Genomic DNA, 14337 nt, shown 5'->3' with positions numbered 1-14337 from the left:
GGTCCAGGCTCTGAGCTGTCAGCACAGAGCCCGACGCGGGGCTCGAACTCACAGACTGCGAGATCGTGACCGGAGCCGAAGTCAGACGCCCAACCGACTGAGCCACCCAGGCGCCCTTCAGTTGGTTATTTTAAAAGAAGAAAGTAAATTTATAAGTTTTCTTAACCGATCTGAGTAAGCTTTGTTTTGTTCCCGTTTCCACCCAAACGTTAGACTGGTTTTTCACTTATGTAATGAAAAGTAAGTATTCAGTTGCTCTGGATGAGCTTTGTATAGCTTAGGGATATGCAGGTTTCCCCTGCTACCCGAAAGTAGACTGTTGTGTGAACCCTTTCACACACCAAAACGTGTAGAGCAAAGAAGCAGTGCCATTAGTTTCCATGGAAAAACCTTTGAGAGTTCCCTCTTCGTCTTTTCTGACACCTTAGGATGCAGCTTGCTAACAGACACGCAGCACAAATCAAGATAAAGCACACATACACAACCCAGTTCAACAAAGCGATGCTGGCTCAATGCTGCGATGCTGAGTGTAGTTCCTGGGGAAGGAGCTTGGTGACGCCCTTCTCACTGCTTGGAGGACAGGCTCAGTGCAAAGCAAATGTTGAGTGTATTTTGGCTTTTTGCCTTTATTGATAAAAGTGAGGATCTTTGTTTTTCTTTTGGTTAGGGAAAGCAGGTACTGTGGTAGGTCTTTCATAAAAGTCAAGTGGTACGACGGGAATTTTTGAAGGGTATGGGATACCCATACTTAGGTATTTCCATCCATCTTTTTGTAGTTATTTATTAGGAAAACTGAAGTGGTATATTTTGGTAGAATAACCCTGGGAAGGAAACTGTCTTGGGGCACCTGGGTGGCTCAGTCGGTTTAGCATTTGACTCTTGGTTTCAACTCGGGTCATGATCTTGTAGTTTGTGAGATCAAGCCCCATATCAGGTCTGTGCTGACGATGCAGAGCCTGCTTGACCTTCTCTCTCTGCCTGGCCCTGCCTCTCCCTCCCTCTCTCCCTCCCTCCCTCTCTCTCTATCTCAAAATACTTTTTTGTTTTTTAACTTAAAAAAAATAACCCCGGAGACTGGTTAACTGCTGCCATTGAGTGCTAGATTATATTTTTGACAATTTTTGTCTTCCCTTCTTACCCTCAAAAAAAAAATAAATGATGTGGCACCTGGGTGGCTCAGTCAGTTAAGTATCCAACTCTTGGTAATGGCTCGGGTCGTCATCTCTCAGTCGTGGGATCGAGCCCCATGTCAGGCTCTGTGCTGACAGCGTAGAGCCTGCTTGGGCTTCTTCTGTCTCTCCTTTTCTCTCCGCGCCTCCCCTGCTCGTGCGTGCTCGCTTTCTGTCTCTCGCAAATAAATATTTTTTTATTCTCCCAGCAACAAAATCTGAAAGTATGTAAAGGCAACTTATGTTTCTGTGGGAAAGATGGCCTTGTGCTATTGAACAGAAATGTTGACTGAAGAAAATTGTCTCCTTTGAGTTACCAAAGTACACTCATCTACTTCTTAAATGTCTTCATTTTACAGGCAGCACAGTCCGTGCTGATTTCCCTATTTGAACTCAATACTCCAGAGTTTACAATGTTATTAGGAGCTTTACCAAAAACTTTTCAGGATGGTGCTACCAAGCTTCTTCATAATCACCTTCGAAACACTGGCAATGGAACCCAGGTACCTTTCAGTTCTTCTCTCGGCTATCCTGTGGTATGATGGATGGTTGGTTTCACAGTAGTTGCTTGCTTTTACACGAAGTAAACTTTTGATCCTAGTGTATAATTTGTGCATCTGTACTGGGCAGCATTCCCTAAGCAGAATTAAATCTTGTCCTGGAAAGAGTACGGTCCTTAGGCTTCGCATGTTTGTATCAACTAGGTTGGTGATGAACATGGCCAGGACACAAACAGGAAAGTAAAACGTGAGCACAACTCTGATGACGGCAGCGGCTCTGCAGGCCGTTGGAATTGGGACATGCTCTTTAGAGAAATGGGTCCTTGTTGGAGGGCTAGAAGGGGTGACTTGACTGACAAATAACATCTGAAGAAGCTGGGGCTTTGAAAGGGATGTTCCAAAACCTGTTCACAGGTTTGTGGGCCCATACTTGCTTGAAGGTACAAACTTTGGTTTTGGGAAAGTAAGTTCTGAATAAATGAAACATTACAGTGTTTTATAGACCTTAAATGGCAAGCATCGTTTACATAATATGCCTAAAGAACTGAACTTAGGTTTTTTAAAAGGACAGACCTTGTACTGTGGATGAAAGAGAAATTAGATGCATTTATAGCAGGCTTAAGGTAAAGTCTGAGGGTTAAAAATAATCAGAATGATGTCTTGGGACTAAAGCTAGTTATCTTTTTAGAAGGAGAAGGAATCGTTTAATTGTATCTTAACAGGCAGGCAAATTAATAATATGAGTGAATTTTACTTCTTTTTACTTCTGTTTATTTTGAGAGAGCATGAGCAGAGAAGGGCATAGAGAGGAGAGAATCCCAAGCAGGCTCTTAGCCTCAATCTCACAAGCCATGAGATCATGACCTGAGCCAAAATCAAGAGTCAGACACGTAACCGACTGAGCCACCCAGGCACCCCAGAATGGGGAGCTAATTTAAAATTGTTAGTTTGGGGGGCACCTGGGTGGCTCAGTAGGTTAAGCGTCTCTCTCTCTCTCTTTTTTTTTTTTAACGTTTATTTATTTTTAAGAGACGGAGAGTGCGAGCAGGGGAGGAGCAGAGAGAAAGAGAGACACGGAATCCGAAGCAGGCTCCAGGCTCCGAGCTGTCAGCACAGAGCCAGACACAATGCTTGAACTCACAGACCGTGAGATCATGACCTGAGGCAAAGTCTGACGCTTAACCGACTGAGCCACCCAGGTGCCCCAGGCATCTGACTCTTGATTTTGGCTCAGGTCGTGGTCTCATGGTTCATGGGATTAAACCCCACATTGACTCTGTGCTGACAGTACAGAACCTGCTTGGGATTCTCTCTCTCTCTCTCTCTCTCTCTCTCTCTCTCTCTGTCCCTCCCCTGCTCACATGCGCGCTCACTCTCTCTCTCAAAATAAATAAACTGTTGTTTAAAAACAAAACTGTTTTTAAAAAACAAATTGTTAGTTTGGGGTCCAATGACTCTTTGAGGAGGAAGATGTTGATGATATTTGAGGGCAGGAAGTGGGTAAGGAAAACAAGAGAAGACTAAAGAGTTAGATTTCCAAATAGGGGGAAAGTTTTTCCCTACAGAAAGCAGAGATAAGGACATGAATATTTAAAATACTGACCTACAAATACAGCTCTTTCATACTGTTCAACTTCTTGATTGCATGGCTTCCTTAAGAGCCTTTTAGTTGAACTTACCTGTCATGTGTTAATATTTACTTGACTCCCCCCATCAGGGTCCCATGGGGAGTCCTTTGACAAGGCCAACAGCACGTTCACCAGCCAACTGGTCCAGTCCTCTTACTTCTCCTACCAACACATCACAGAATACTTTATCTCCAAGGTAACAAAAGAGTTCTTTTCCATCATGGCTTGTGTTTGCAGAGTCCCACTCTTAGACAACGGACATTGATATAATTCCAGTTGATTTCCACTTGGCTTCAAAGGTCTTGACATGTAGAAATGTAGCAGATTCAAAAAATTTTTAAGTTTATTCCCAAACTAAGCCTTAAGTGAAAATAACGCATAGGATATCCAATTTTTTGGTAAGTGCAAAGGACACTTACTTTTGTAAATTACTGCTTGATGCTTTAAATGGCATAGTTATGTTTCTCAGATGTGCTTATAGACCAAAGCATAAAAATAGTGAAGAATGGGGAAAGGCTAAATATGAAATAGCATTATGACTGTGTCTTCGGAAAAAAATGTGACTATGAGATTGGGCCTTAATACAAAATATAAGCTGTGTAAACTTTTCACACACTTGTGAAGTTCAAGCATAGGCTGTATTTCAGATGAAGTTCTTGACTCATTAACGGACTAACATTTGTTTCCCTTTTCCTAGCTTTTAAAAACATTTGCATAGCAGTCCATTTTTATTAGTGTAGTTATCAATTTTATTATTAGCCATGTATCATAGCATGTTTCATCATATTCATTACATTTATAGAATACTTCAGCGTCTGAGGAAGAAAAATACATTGCAGACTTAACATCTAGCCTAGTTATTCCTTGTCACACACATGTGACGATCTGATGGCTGAATTCCAGCTTCAGTTGAGTTTTAGAATCTAATTATAGAATTGTACTATAAACATATGTTCAGTAGCGAAACTTCTCTGCCTTCCTGTAAATTTGTGTATAATACCTTTGTCTTGTCTTCAAGTTGTGCCATTATTGTAAACAAATCATAGGAGTTAGCAAACTTTCTGTAAAGGGCCGCATGGCACATATTTTAGGCCTTGTTACCTGTACCCGGTTCTGCTGGTGCAGCGTAAAGGCGGCTGTAGAGGAGGCCGGAGTAAGTAAGTGTTGAGGGTACCGATACCCGATTACCCGATACAATTTTATTTGCGGACGCTGAAAGAAGACTTTTATGTAACTTTCACGTGTCATGAATCGTTACTTTGACTTTTCTCCCAAGTGTCTAAAGAAGTAAACATTTTTAGATTTCACGGGTCATGGTTTGCTGACCTCTGGTTAATCAGAACATTTTGGAAGGTGAAAGACAAACCAGTTGTTAAGGGCTATGCATTCACAGTCCTCGTAAGCTGCCCTTAGTGGATGGACCAGGGGACATGTGCCTTCACCGTTGACAGTTGTCAGGTTTGATTTGGTTTTGCTAATTGTGCTTCGGGGAGTGTACATTCTCATCCTGTTGTTAGAAATACCCTACCTGATCTCAAATGTGTTATGTGTTTTAAAACGACCCCCAAATAACAACTAGTCATCTTTTTCATAGTGCATTTGATTATGACACAGAAAATATGAACTCTGAAGATATTTATAGCTCTCTTAGAGGTGTCACTGAAGCAATTCAGAATTTCAGCTTCCGTAGTCAAGAAGATATGAATGAGCCGTTGAAAAGAGATTCTAAAAAAGATGATGGTGATTCTGTGAGTATTTGAACATTCTTACGGTGCAGATTTGTTCATTAAGACTTTTGCTGGGTTTTGTTTTGTTTTTTTAACTTTCTGTCGTCTTCAGATGTCAGTTTTTAGGGCTCGCTCTGTAAGCGTTCAATGAGTATCTGCCACACGTCGGGCACCGTGCTGGGTCTTAGATTTTACAAGGCAAAGTCGCCGCCCTCAAGTTCCTTATGAATTTTCTGATAGAGACGAGTACTATTGAGTTTTAGGTTAGAACATAAATGAATCTGGTTCTTTTAACGTTCGTTTATTTTGAGAGAGAGAGAACATGAACACACACAAGCAGACTAGCAGAGAGAGAAAGAGAATCCCCAGCAGGCTCCGCACTGTCCACGCGGAGCCCCTCGTGTGGACAGATCTCACCAGTCATGAGATCCTGGTCTGAGCCGAAATCGGGACTTGGACGCTTAACCAGCTGAGCCACCCAGGCTCCCCAAAGTGAATCTATTTGAGATTAATCGGTCAGGGAAGGCCTCTCTCACTAGGTGATTTTTCCACCGAGACCTAAATGGAGCCGTACAAGGTCTGGGAGAGGAGAATCCCATAGAAGAAGTGGCAAGTCTAAAGACATTTAGATGAGAGCAAGTTGTGCCTAGTCGGGAACCAGGATGAGAGGCAGTGTTGTTGGATCGTTGTGAGAGGGTTGGGGGTGGAACGTGGGCCAGATCACATGGGTCTCGTAAGACCTAATGTGTTTCGATTTTTCTTTCCCCCTTAGTGCAGTGGTGGAGACTTGTGTCACCGGTTTGTGTGGCTCCAGTGAAGGATGTTAGGACCCATTTTTCTGACATTGGTGAATACTGCTCAGTTTGTTCATACAAAGAGTAGTTGTTTGGGGCGAGGGAAGGAAAAAAAAAAGAGTAGTTGTCTTTTACCCTGCTGCTGCTGCTGCTTAGACTTTTCTCAGAACAAGCCATCCCGTCATTTCCTATGGAATCTGTGGTTTCTCAGCGTTGGCAGAATTGGGGAGCGTGGCAGTTCTTCAGCACATCTCGAAAGGGCTCCCTCCTCTGCCTTCCCGCTGTTGTTTTTCTCCCCGTGCCTATCGGGCCAGAGCCGGCTCACCACTCATATTTGAGGTTCCCCACCCCAAAAGCAGTAACGGTTTGGTAAGAATCACTGCTGACACTTTTTTTCCTCAGAGATCGCAGGCTGCGGGGTGGGGAGCTCAAACAGGATTCTGGCCGAAGTAACTTCAAATCCCGCTTCCTGGCAGATACCCAGTAGTCAGATGACGTTATCACGTCTAAAGCTCAGTGTTTCCGTTAGGAAGATGAGGCGACGACATTGTACTCTGAAAGGTGTGGTCCGTGTCAGAAGTGATACGAGTCTGTGCAGCCCAGCTTCCCTCTGGAGCTCACATGCCTCCGGCCCGCTTCCTGCCGCACCTGCAGTCTCGTCCACGAGGCTGCTCCTCTGTGTCGCGGTTGGTAGCAGTAGTCACTTAGCCAAAAGCCTGGGACCGGAGAGTTGTCCTCACGGCCCTCTTTCTCTCATCCTCCACGCTCGCTCTGTCGTCCCGTTTTCAAAATAGATCCAAACTCCGTCCACTTCCGTCACTGCCCTTCCGGCTCCAGCCGGCCTTACCACCAGTCCTCTCTCCCCTGGGCTGTGAAAATCGGCACCTCACCGGGCCTCCTTGATTTTGCCGGTGACCCCCTGTCGTGTCTTGGCACACCTCCGCTTGTAACCCTGTGGGACGTCCCGGAATAAAAGCCAACGTCTACACAACAGGCTTTTTTTCCCTGTCACTTCTCTGGCCTCGTCTCCTACCGCTTTCCTCTGCTCCAGCCACACTGGCTTCCTTGCTGTTCCTTGAACTTCCCGGGCGCGCTCTTGCCTCGGGGCCTTTGTCTGGGCCGTTCCCGCTGTCTTAAACCTGCTTCCTGGCCGATTTCCTCCAAGTCTCGGTTCGCACGGCTTACTCCGACCACCCTAGCTGGCCTGCACTTGCCTCCCTCCCGCCGCAGCACTCGCGGTCCCTTTAACACGGCACCGCCTCCCGCACGCGAATCATCTTCCAGCATTCTGTCTACTCATTCACTGCGTTTTGTACTGTCTGTCCCCCAACTAGAATGTAGACTGCGTGAAGGTGGCCAGCATGCTCTTTTGTTCGTTAATATACCCCCACTGCCAAGAATGAAGCCTGGCACACAGTAGGTGCACAGCGCATGTTTGAAGAATATTAGTAAAGCACCTGAGTAATGGCTTAGCACATAGTTGCTGAGTAGACGGTGGTGATGGTGATCTGGTGGTAGTAATGAGTTTCATGCTAGCATTAGAATCAGCGTTAGTATTGATGTTTTATGATAAAAGTATGTTAATGCGCTCCAACTCCATCAGCCATCCTTTCAAAAGTTACAAGCCTTGAGGCCTTTGGTAAAAGTGTTTTATCATTTTTTAATGTTTTACTATTCATTTTTGAGAGACAGAACAAGCAGGGGAGGGGCAGAGAGAGAGAGGGAGACACAGAATCCGAAGCAGGCTCCAGGCTCCGAGCGGTCAGCACAGAGCCCGACACGGGGCTCGAAGCCATGAACCGTGAGATCATGACCTGAGCAGAAGTGGGACACTTAACTGACTGAGCCACCCAGACAACCCCCTCCCTTTTTTTTCTTTTTTGAGAGAGAGACACAGGGAGAGGGTGCACGTGCGAGAGGGAGAGAGCAGGGAAGGGGGAGGGAGAGAGAGAATCCTAAGCAGACTGCATGCCCAGCATGGAGCCTGACGGAGGGCTGAGTCTCAGGAGCTGTGAGATCGTGACCTGAGCCGAAATGAAGAGTCGGTCACTTAACGAACTGAGCCACCCCGGCAACCCCAGAATTTGATTCTTTTATATTTTGTTGACATCCTGTCCTTGTGTGATTTACTACCTTAACAATGGAATCTGGCAGCTTTTAGTTCCGTGTTGGTAGTGAAAGTCCTTTTATGTCTTTAACTGGCATAGAGAGCTGTAATTGCCTGCATGTTGTTTGGTCAAGCCCTTAGCAAGGGAACTGCAGGAGTCATTGGAAACGACATTCTTTTATGGTTCTTATTTGCTCTCACAGCTGCGGGTTTAGGTTTTTTTGTTTCTGTTTTACATCTTTACGATAAGCTTTGACATTTTGAATGTAAGTTTTAACTTCTCACGTTGGTTCCTTTGAAGCAACAGAGAAACATCTTTTTTAGAATTTCAAAGAGATACTTGAAAGTGAGTTAATTTTCTGCGCCTTCCCCTTCCCATTAATAGATGTGTGGCGGTCCCGGGATGCCTGACCCAAGGGCAGGAGGCGATGCTACCGACTCAAGCCAAACCTCCCTTGATAATAAAGCTTCGTTGCTCCAGTCGATGCCTGCTCATTCCTCCCCACGCTCGCGAGACTATAATCCATATAACTATTCAGATAGCATCAGTCCCTTCAATAAGTCTGCCCTCAAGGAAGCCATGTTTGACGACGACGCCGACCAGTTTCCTGACGGTAGGTCGTGGGTCATGTTTGGTCACCTGTACTTTCGGGGGCTGGTAATCAGTGGAGCAGGAGAAATACGGTAACTCCCTAAGAAGTAAGGAGCTTCGGAAGGGAGAGGTGTTCCCCCATCTTCCAGGAGCTCCTTTCTGGTGGTTTGGTAGTTTTCTGCCCCAGAGTGAGAAACAGGGTAACCCTGACATCATCCTCAAAAACCAGGAAAACCATACTGACTGCCCAGAAACAAGTGAAGTCCGCTGCGGCTTAAATTTAGTTTATCTCCAGACGCCGTTCAGCCGTTAATTTTTAGACCAGCGTGACAAAACCTTTGAAGAACTACTCATTCTTTGTAAGGGCCCTTTAATGAAGTGTGAAATCATAAACTCTCTTAAGATGCGTTCACGACCAAGTGTGGACAAAGTCACCATGAGAATCTGAAGTCAGCTTAGGACCAACTCCAGCACTTTGAGCGGCTTGGGCCGAGGGCACAGGACTGGGTTCCAACATTGACGCTGCTGCCCGGCCTGGTGCTTGGTTGACTGTTCCTCAGCGTCCCTTCGGAAGGAGGATGGCTATGTACTACCCATCTGCCCTTCCAGCCACACTTTGCAGTTAGGTTTGAGTAAGATGTACAGACACAAAGTGCAAAACACTGCATATGGCTTAGGTATTTTTAGTAAGAAGGAACTACATTTTTCTCTGCAAATTTATATAAGTCTTTAATTTTTTACTGAAGATTCAAGTAATGTAAAATAATAGATAACTGTATGTGGGTGAATTTGAAAATCCACCCCTTAACATTTGTATGATACTACGCTCGGGTAGTTTCTGGTTCTCCTTTGTTACCCCAGTGTTGCTGTCAGTGAACATGTTTCTGCATAAGCTTTTATGCACCTATGTCAGTAACTTACTCTGAGAGATTTCTAGAGATAGAATTGCTTGATAAAGGGATATCTAAGTTGAAGTTTTGAGAGTTACTACCCAATTACTGACTCAGAATACTTGGCCAGTTGAGGTGTAGTGCTGATTGCTTCACCAGCACAGAATATTCAAACCTTTTAAAATTTTGTCACCATGACGGATATAAAATAGGTCATCCCAATGATAGCATTTCCTTAATCACTAGAAAGATTGAGAAGTTAGAGATCAGCAATCTTTTTTTAATTTTTATAATTTGGTAAGTGGAAAAATATCTTCATTTTTATTTCTTTGATTACCAACCAGGTTGACGAATCATGTTTTTACCAATATGTCACGTTAAGTCTTAATGTATCGGGGTACCTGGGCAGCTCAGTTGGTTAAGCACCCGACTTTGGCTCCAGTCATGATCTCACAGTCTGTGGGTTCGAGCCCCGTGTCAGGCTCTGTGCTGACAGCTCAGAGCCTGGAGCCTGCTCCAGATTCTGTCTCCCCCTCTCTCTCTGCCCCTCCCCTGCTCACACTCTGTCTCTCTCTGTCTCAAAAAGAAACACTTTAAAAAAATTTTTAGGGGCACCTTGGGTGGCTCAGTCGGTTAAGCGTCCTTCTTTGGCTCACATCATGATCTTGTGGTTCATAGGTTTGAACCCCACATGAGGCTCTGTACTGACAGCTCAAGGCCTGGAGCCTGCTTCAGATTCTGTGTCTCCCCCTCTCTCTCGCTGCCCCTCCCCTGCTTGGACTCTGTCTCTCTCTGTGTTAAAAAGAAACAAACATTAAAACAAAAAATTTTTTTAATAATATAAAAAATTTTGGGCACCTGAGTGGCTCAGTCTGTTAAGCGTCAGACTTTGGCTCAGGTCATGATCTCACAGTTCATGAGTTCAGGCCCCGCGTCGGGCTCTGTGCTGACAGCTCAGAGCCTGGCTCCTGCTTCGGATTCTGTGTCTCCCTCTCAGCCCCTTCCCTGCTTGCACTTTCTCTCCCTCTCTCTCTCTCTGTCTCTCTCTCAAAAATAAATAAACATTTAAAAAAAATTTTTTAAGTATTAATATATCTCAGTTATCACAAAGACAGAATTATGGCAACTTGCCAAACTAACTCTGAATTACAGAAGAATCTATAAACTGCCGAAATGATTGATTTTGGTGTGTTTTGATCTGTCACAATTAGCTGGCTCTGTTGCTGAGGTTTAGTTGTGGCAGCAACAGAACCAGAGGGAATGCATTGGACGTAGCGTGTGCCTGTCCCTTAATCCCTTTGTGGTTCCAGCAGCCCAGTAAACTGAGACCTGTAGCTTAGCAGCTTTGTTCTTAAATTACTTAGGTATAGCCGTCACAAGCTGGCAGACCAGACTGGGTCCGCTGACATTTCTTACCTCAGCTGCAATTTATGTATTTTTTTTTTAATTTTAAAGCAATCGAAAGTTTAAAAAATGAAGGTACAGCACAACGAACCTTCTCTTGACCTCTTGAGAGTAAGCTTCAGACCGATGATCCATCACCTCAAGTACTTGAGGATGTGCTCCCCTTAAACACAGACCCTCTCCCACATAACCCCAAGGTACGCCTCAGAATCAGGCGATTATCATTCGTGCATTAATAATCGCCTGTCCTGAAACCCCATTTGAGTTTTGTCACCTGTCCAGTGATAACACCTTGTAGCCAGAGGACCCACTTCAGAATCTCATCATGTCTCTGTAGTCTCCTTCGGTGGCCGTGGCACTTGTGACGTCCACTTATATTTTAGCACTTCCCTCACTTTGGGTTTGTCTGACATTCTCTTGTGGTTGGATTCAGGTCATGTGCTCTTGGCATCAGTGTCCCAGAAGTGAAAGTCCATTCTTCAGGTAATAAATGGTTTCACTTTGCCCAGTGCCTGGTGATAGAAACTTTTATCACCTGATTATGTTGGTGCTTACCACGGCTCTCCACTGTGAAGTTACTCTTTTTATAATTCATAAGTGCTTGGGGCGCCTGGGTGGCTCAGTCGGTTAAGCGTCCGACTTCGGCTCAGGTCATGATCTCACAGTTCGTGGGCTCGAGCCCTGCATCGGGCTCTGTGCTGACAGCTCAGAGTCTGAATCCCGCTTCAGATTCTGTGTCTCCCCCCTCTCTGCCCCTCCCCTGCTCATGCCCTGTCTCTCTATCTCTCAAAAAGGAGTCAACGTTTAAAAAAAAAAAAAAAAAGTATAATTAGTAAGTGCCTTGTAAGGTGGTACTTTAAAACTGTGTTAAAATGTATTCATTTAAAAAGTTTCATTTATGTATTTATAATTACATGAACTCATGGTTTGCATTGTACTCAACCGTTTATAATTTGTAATATCATTATTTATGTTGATGCTCAGATTGCCTTTGATTTGACCTGTTCTCTTGCCAGTGTCCCCATCCTTGCATCTGGCATGACAAAATGTTGTGCTGTCCCTGCTTGAGTCTTCGAATCAATCATTTCCCCAGGGGTCGATCTTCGGTTTCATTTAATAGAAAATGGTCTTTAAAGGCTAAAGTCTGAGCACTAGGTATAGCCACTGCTAGTGGGATATCACTCCCCCTAAGACCTCTCAGCGGCCAAAGCTAAGGGAATATATGTATACGTATGTCTATCCACGTGCACACATACACACACTGATGTATACCTATTTATTTCTATATCAAGAGCTATGAGTTTACATAAACTCCCAATTCAATTTAGCGCCATAAGATTATTTCTAGTATCCTCCTGTTCTATATGGATAAGCCCCCCTTTGTGACACTGAGCAACCTGCCTTTCATTACCTTTAATATATTTACCTATTGGATCAGTCCTCCTGTCTGCAGCCAGCTTTCCATCTCTGCCCCTCCTCCTTCTCCTGCACTCCTCACCTCTGCCACTCCACCTGGGTGCGCTCAGCCTCCTTGGGCTCTGACTCCCGGGGCCATGGGTGCCCTTCTCCTTCTCCCTGGGCTCTCACAGGTCACACCTGGTCACCACTCCATGTGGACACCCTTCTTGCCCTGGCTGAGCCCTGAAATTCCGTAGTTCACCACTGTCAGGTGTGGAGACCCTGCCTACGCTGCTCAGAAATCTGTGTTCCCAGGCCTGGTCATCTGTAGTTTGGTGAAAAATCTCTTCATTTGTGAGGCTGAAGAATTACGTTTTTACCAACTGCTCAAGTTAAGAGAGTTAATATTATCACAAAGCCAAAATTATAACAGTTTGGCAAGGTTCTCCACTCATTGTCTAATTCTCTTCTCCTTTACTAAAGATCATATATTTTCCATTTGTTAAAGGAAGACATGTTTGGAAATTACATAACCAAAATCTAAACTGGGTGGAATATTTTTGAATTTGAGAAAATTTCTTCGCAGCATAACACTTGATTGACTTCTGAAACCTAAGACAGCCATTTTACGTTGAGTAAACGCTCTCTGAAAATGGATAAGCCATCAAACAAAATAGTAGTTGCTCTAAGCTTCATATTGCAGTTATTTTCATTTATTGTCTGTGTTCATTTTTAAACTTGAGGTAGGGAAGGCCTTGTTAGAAAGGCCTATTTTGTGAACACTGCTAGCATTACCCATTCTTTTTAACGTATTGACCTCCATTGGTTTTTGGATTGTCCTTTCATGTCTGCCTGGTTGCAAAATTCCTCCTCTTTTTTTTTTGGTTTTTAAAATCCATAACTTTGGGCAGGATGTAGTTATTTTTTTAAGTCAGAATTTCTGTAGAAAGAAATTGTTTTGAAATTCTGAGACTTAATTAGTATGTCTATTATTCAGATGATTCTCTACACATTACAGACACATGAGTGATAAATTTATCAAGATTAACGTGTCACAAAAAACTAACACCCCACTAATGTCCACATGACCTTTGTAAAGTTTACCAGAGACCATAAAATATCAGAATATTACTGCTGGTGAGGATGACACTGTTATTCAAGGAATCCTCTTATCAAAGTTTGCCAGTGAAAAGAATATCCCATATATTTTCAGCACTGCAACAGAAGTATTATCAGAGTTGTAATTGGGCCAATATTAATCATAAAGACACAAGAAAAACTATTAGTTCAGCCCAGGTCCCCGTGACAGTAGGAAGTCGGTGCTCTTTTCCCATTTTACTCGTGAGAAATCTGAGCCTCCACAGTAATTAAGAATGTACCTCTGTCGCACTCAGGATCAGAGGCACAGGTTTGGTGGGTCCAGAGCCTTATCTTTTCACATGACCTTGATGCCTGTCTATCAGAAGAGGAAATACAGTCGGTTACACTTTATCTGAATTAATGACTTTAGGCTTATCTCATTTGTATGATATAAATAGTTCGGTTTTGTAACAAATGTGTTTTCTTTGGCAGAAATGATTTTCCTGTTAGTCACCTGTCCAGACCATTTTAGTCATTTCTGATTATCTCCTAGTGTAACTACAAAGCTTATATTCATAGAGAAAAGAGCTGCATTCCCTGGAAAGCATTTTTTGGTGACTTCCCTTTATTGGGCCGAAATAAAATTCACTCTTACTGGAACAATCCTCTGTGCAAGTCTGATAACACAACTTTGCAGGAATGTCTTTTATGAGGTTTATAGAGACACATTTATCCTGCTTTGGTATTTCCTGTTAAACTGGCAATGCTGTTCCAGTGCTGGTCTGTATAAATGAAGTTACTGTGGACAGTTTTCATCCTACAGGTTAAGATGTTGATGTTATCCTTAAACTCAGATTTCTTCTTCATGGTTTGCTCTGCTCTTTATAGAGGTTCTTCCGCTTGATCTTCCAAAACCCCAACTTGGTTCACCTTAGTGGTCATAGATCTTCATATATGTGAGTGGTCTTCTCACATATCTCAAATTTTTAAGTTCAGTAATCATATCTTGTGTGCTGTGTATGATGACGTTAGTGTTCTAATTGTAATT

General features: G+C 43.7%; 1 protein-coding gene across 50 annotated transcripts in view; it reads left to right on the top strand.

Annotated features, from left to right (window-relative positions):
- CLASP2 (cytoplasmic linker associated protein 2) overlaps positions 1-14337 on the top strand; it is a 180418-nt gene that overhangs the window by 154380 nt on the left and 11701 nt on the right. For all 50 annotated transcript variants that reach the window (XM_078432528.2, XM_060638093.3, XM_060638088.3 and 47 more), the window contains 4 exons: positions 1529-1672; positions 3387-3493; positions 4892-5045; positions 8311-8539. In XM_078432528.2, coding sequence (XP_078288654.1) covers positions 1529-1672; positions 3387-3493; positions 4892-5045; positions 8311-8539 — 634 coding nt within the window. The remainder of the gene's footprint in view (positions 1-1528; positions 1673-3386; positions 3494-4891; positions 5046-8310; positions 8540-14337) is intronic.

Source organism: Panthera onca, chromosome C2, assembly GCF_046562875.1.
Source record: "Panthera onca isolate mPanOnc1 chromosome C2, mPanOnc1 haplotype 2, whole genome shotgun sequence".
NCBI classification, from domain to species: Eukaryota; Metazoa; Chordata; class Mammalia; order Carnivora; family Felidae; genus Panthera; species Panthera onca.
The sequence above is the reverse complement of the archived record's forward strand: the minus strand, read 5'-3'. Positions and strand labels throughout refer to the sequence as shown.